Below are 4,960 nucleotides of genomic sequence, written 5' to 3'. Positions count from 1 at the left end.
GTCATCTGACACTCTAACATTTGGATGCTCTGTTGTGAGCAGAGGGACTGGAAAACGATGCTACTCACCCAGAAAACACCTAACTCAACCCCCCGTATCTCCTCTCTGGCCAGTCACTATCATTTTTTTAAGTCTTTAGTTGTGTTGGTTATGTTGATTAATGTAGTAGTATCTTTGGTAAATAGAATGTTTATAATGTTGTAGAATCTTGAAATATGTTTAGTAGCTCTCCAATTATTTAATAGCTCTCCAATAGATACTTAGGGAAATGTACACCATTTTATATCTGCAGGAGTCTTTATAGATGTAACAGTATATGGATTCATAATAGTTTTCATTTTGTTTCAGTCACTTTTAGGGAGAAGTTAAAAAAGTAACATAGCCACACTTTCCAAAACCTGTGCTATAAATGTTTATTTTGAACTTTTGCTTATGACTTAGGAGAAAACCTTATCCTGAAGATAAATTGAGATAATAGTTTCTTGGAGCTTTTTGTTAGGTTTTTGTTGTTGTTGTTTTGTTTGTTGGTTTTGTTTTGTTTTGTTTTGCTGAGGCCAAACAAAATCAAGACTTGACATAAAATCCAAACATATATTCGCTTGTCATGAACTTATTATGAATTGGCATTGTATTGTTAAGAATTTAATTTAGTCTGTAGCATTTGGTTGATTTAGATAAACCTTTATTTCTAACATGATAACAGAAATAACTACTTTTTTTCAACATATGCCAAGTTTTATAGATAGAGTAAGAAAAGTACTTTTTGATGAGCAAATATCGAGTAGAACTTTCTCCAAAAGAAGTGATTCGTTTTACATTGAAATTTACAGTGATTCTTTCATTGTGCTTTGTCTATACCTTAATTTTGTTACTAGGAGGAACAAAATTTAAAGTATTAGAAGTCCTTTCAATAGAACTTTATGTTTATGAGACTTCCTTGAAGAGCCAGAGATATTTGCTTTCAAGTATACTTCTTAGGGCCATTTTAGGTACTGAATTTAGTTAAGGACTCAATGGGAACAAAGGAAGCAGTGAATCCTTAGAACAATTCTCATGTCTTTTTCCTCTGGACAATATAATATAAATTAATAATAATTAAATTTCTGTACCATATTTGTCATACTTTCTCAGCCTGTTTAAAAAAAATGTAGATTCTCCTTTCATCTAAATTCTTATTATACATCCTCATGTAGTTCCATGTGTATACATATACACTATTCAATATTTAAGATCTAGGATGTGGAAAATTAATACAGCAATTATAATATTAGCACAGTGGGTAGGGCGTTTGCCTTGCATGCAGCCAACATGGGTGACCCGAGTTCAATTCCTCCTCCCCTTTCTGAGAGCCCGGCAAGCTACAGAGAGTATCTCGCCCACCTGGCAGAGCCTGGCGAGCTACCCGTGACGGATTCGATATGCCAAACACAGTAACAAGTCTCACAGTGTTACTGGGCTGACTCGAGCAAATCGATGTACAATGGGAGGGCAGTGGATAGTGACAGTGACAATGATAATAATTTATTTCTGTAAATAGGTGCGAGAGTATTTTATTATTTTATGACTCCAGATTACCTTATCCTTTGGTAAGAGATTGGGACCAATTTTCAAGCTCAGATCATCTCCTCTCTGTTTAATAGCTCTAATAAGATGGTCCTCTTTGCCTTATATCATTGTTCTATACTTGACTCCAGTGATTGTTAAGAGTTAAACTAAAGTTGGGCTGGAACGATAGCACAGTGGGTAGGGCATTTGCCTTGCATGCAGCCGACATAGCCGACCCCAGTTCGGTTCCTCTGCCCCTCTCGGAGAGCCTGGCAAGCTACTGAGAGTATCTCTCCCCCACGGCAAAGCCTGGCAAGCTACCCATGATGTATTCAATATGCCAAACACAGTAACAAGTCTCACAATGTTACTGTGCCCGCTCGAGCAAATTGATGAACAACGGGAGGACAGTGACAGTGACAGTGGCAAACTAAAGTTAACATGACAGTATTCACAATAGCATAATGGTTCATAGATGACCACTCAAAGTTATACCATTGCAAGGTAAAGAATCAGTTAATCCTGCCTTTCTGCACTGCCCAGCGAGGGACCCATACTGCATTGTTCACGATTCCCGTCGTAACTTAAAGGGAAATTTCCAATGTCCGGAGCCCTCAATGTCCTGCAGATGAAGGAGGAGGATGTCCTCAAATTCCTTGCAGCAGGCACCCACTTAGGTGGCACCAACCTGGACTTCCAGATGAAACAGTACATCTACAAAAGAAAAAGTGATGGCATCTACATCATAAATTTGAAGAGAACCTGGGAGAAGCTTCTGCTGGCAGCTCGTGCCATTGTTGCCATTGAAAACCCAGCCGATGTCAGTGTGATCTCATCCAGGAATACTGGCCAGCGTGCTGTGATGGAGTTCGCTGCTGCCAGGGGTGCCACTCCAGTCGCTGGCTGCTTCACTCCTGGAACTTTCACCAATCAAATCCAGGCGGCTTTCCGGGAGCCGAGACTTCTGGTGGTTACTGATCCCAGGGATGACCACCAGCCCCTCACAGAGGCTTCTTATGTTAACCTGCCTACTATTGCTCTGTGTAACACAGACTCTCCTCTGCGCTATGTGGACATTGCCATCCCTTGCAACAACAAGGGAGCTCACTCTGTGGGCCTCATGAGGTGGATGCTGGCCCGGGAGGTTCTGCGCAGGCGAGGCACCATCTCCCATGAACACCCATGGGAGGTCATGCCTGATCTCTACTTCTACAGAGATCCCGAGGAGATTGAAAAGGAAGAGCAGGCCGCTGCTGAGAAGGCCGTGACTAAGGAGGAATTCCAGGGTGAATGGACTGCCCCAGCTCCGGAGTTCACCGCGACTCAGCCTGAGGTTGCAGACTGGTCTGAAGGGGTGCAGGTGCCCTCTCTGCCCATTCAGCAGTTCCCTACTGAAGATTGGGGTGCTCAGCCTGCCACAGAAGATTGGTCTGCAACTCCTACTGCTCAGGCCACTGAGTGGGTTGGAACCACCACCGAGTGGTCTTAAGCTGTTCATCTAGACTCAAATAGGAAATGAAAATAAGGTTGACGGAAAATAAAATAAATGAGTTTCTAAAAAAAAAATCAGTTAATCCTAAAATTATTTTACACAATTCTCCTGTGCTTACTTTGCATTATTCTATATCCACTGCATAGCATCTTAAGACAGATAGAGACTAAAACTAAAATACAATTCAGGTTGACGACAGGTCCAGTGAATGCTCATTCAACCTTTGTTCACCTACCCAATGAGTCACACTTCTTTACACTTTGTCTCTTTAACTACCTCACACCAGTGAAAGCCCATGGAAACATTAATAATTTAATGATGTACTCTACTAGGATCTTACAACTATAGTTTCTCAGTGGTAAAATAAAAATGCCTTTATGGATGTATTCAGAAACTTAGTGAGCATAGGTACTTGTCACTTTGAATTTTGTGCTGAAAGGACCCTAACTAATAAACAAATTCTTTAAATTGCATTTCAACTAGTCTATACCTGCAATTATTGTACTGATGTCAGTTATTGTAGAAGTTATTATATAATACCCTAGAAAAATCCATCTCCAGTTGGAAAACTAGCTAAGCCTAAAAATTCAAAGGAAATCTCAAGCTAACACTGTTTTCATACCTCCTACCATTCTGCCTCGTCAGTGTGTAACATCTATCAGAAAAATTATCTATTCTGTTTATTTTGGGGCTCAAACCTGGCAGTGCTCCAGGACTCTGTGCTCAGAGGTCACCAGTGCTAGTGACCATTTGGTGCCAGATGAAATCCAGGCCTCCTGCTGAGCTGTCTCTCTGACCCTCATTTGTATGTTTGAAGACAAAAATGAGATGGCTTGTTTTGGATGGCAAGGTCCCACATTTTACTCCTAATGCAATCATCTTTTTCTGCTTCAGGATTATAACAGGCTTGTGACCCTACGAGGGTCTCAGGCCCCAGTCAAAACCTATTGAATCAAAGTCTGCTTATTAACATCAGCTATATCTATAGATTCATAGGGATAATAGGGTCTATGAAGCACTGTAAAACACAGCCTACACCTCCTGTATCCAACTTAATCTTAACTCTGCACGTCCTTTCTGCACAGACCCTACTACTCTGTCCTTTTTAGATTACTTCCAGAGTGTTCTACGGTCTGTCTCACACATATGTCAAGCAATATTCAGGAAAGTGTTATCTTTGACCTCCATCCCTCATATGCTGGGGTGCCGTGCAGTCACTGTCAGTCTGACACTCTACCTTTCATGTTATGCTCTCTTGAATCATTGAATCTCGCAAATTGCCATCATGTTTTTGGTTCTAAGGAAATTTTTACCAAAAAAAAATCTGTGGCTTTATCAAGAAATCTTGAATTTTTAGTAAAAGAGTTTATTCATTCTAATGGCCACAAAAGTGGAACATACTGAATATTAAATGAATTGTTTGCACTGTGAAAGCCACCAAGGTTTTTGTCTAACATTTTTGTTTTTATTTTTGTCCATTCCTGACTACTCCTGGCTCAGAGATCAGGGTCATTCTTGATGGTGTTCATGGCCTTCAGGAACAGAGCTGCCAGGAATTGAAGTTCATCCAGCATGTTTCGTGATCTCTCTCCAGCCCACTCTTTTTTGTTTGTTTGTATTTTTGCTTTTGGGGTCACACCAAGTGATCCTCAAGAGTTACTCCTGGCTTTGTACTCAAAAATTACTCCTGATATTGTTCTGGGTGCTATATGGGATGCTGGGGATCAAATACAAGTTGGCCATGTACAAGACTAGCACCCTACCCATTGTACTATAGCTCTGACCCTTATCAGGCCCACACTTTACATTAAAATTAGTTTTCATAAGGAGTTGCCAGGATTAAAGGTCTTTGCACGAATACACTGTTTTTTTGCCTGCTTAGCAGCACAATTTGTGATTTTCAAGACACAGTTCTTTAAGTCA

At 40.6% G+C, this 4,960-nt stretch overlaps 1 protein-coding gene across 1 annotated transcript; it reads left to right on the top strand.

Moving 5' to 3' along the window:
• The first annotated feature begins 2,093 nt into the window (after nt 1–2,093).
• LOC130025965 (40S ribosomal protein SA-like) lies at nt 2,094–3,048 on the top strand. Its single transcript, XM_056116636.1, has one exon. It carries the CDS (start codon nt 2,147–2,149, stop codon nt 3,032–3,034), a length of 888 nt encoding a protein of 295 aa, XP_055972611.1. The 5' UTR covers nt 2,094–2,146; the 3' UTR covers nt 3,035–3,048.
• The last annotated feature ends 1,912 nt before the right edge of the window (nt 3,049–4,960 follow it).

This window comes from Sorex fumeus, unplaced genomic scaffold, assembly GCF_029834395.1.
Source record: "Sorex fumeus unplaced genomic scaffold, SorFum_2.1 ptg000033l, whole genome shotgun sequence".
NCBI classification, from domain to species: Eukaryota; Metazoa; Chordata; class Mammalia; order Eulipotyphla; family Soricidae; genus Sorex; species Sorex fumeus.
This window is presented reverse-complemented; position numbering and strand designations above follow the sequence as displayed.

Excerpts from the sequence above, each read along its gene's own strand:
- LOC130025965 (XM_056116636.1), top strand. The coding sequence starts at position 2,147 with ATGTCCGGAGCCCTCAATGTCCTGCAGATGAAGGAGGAGGATGTCCTC.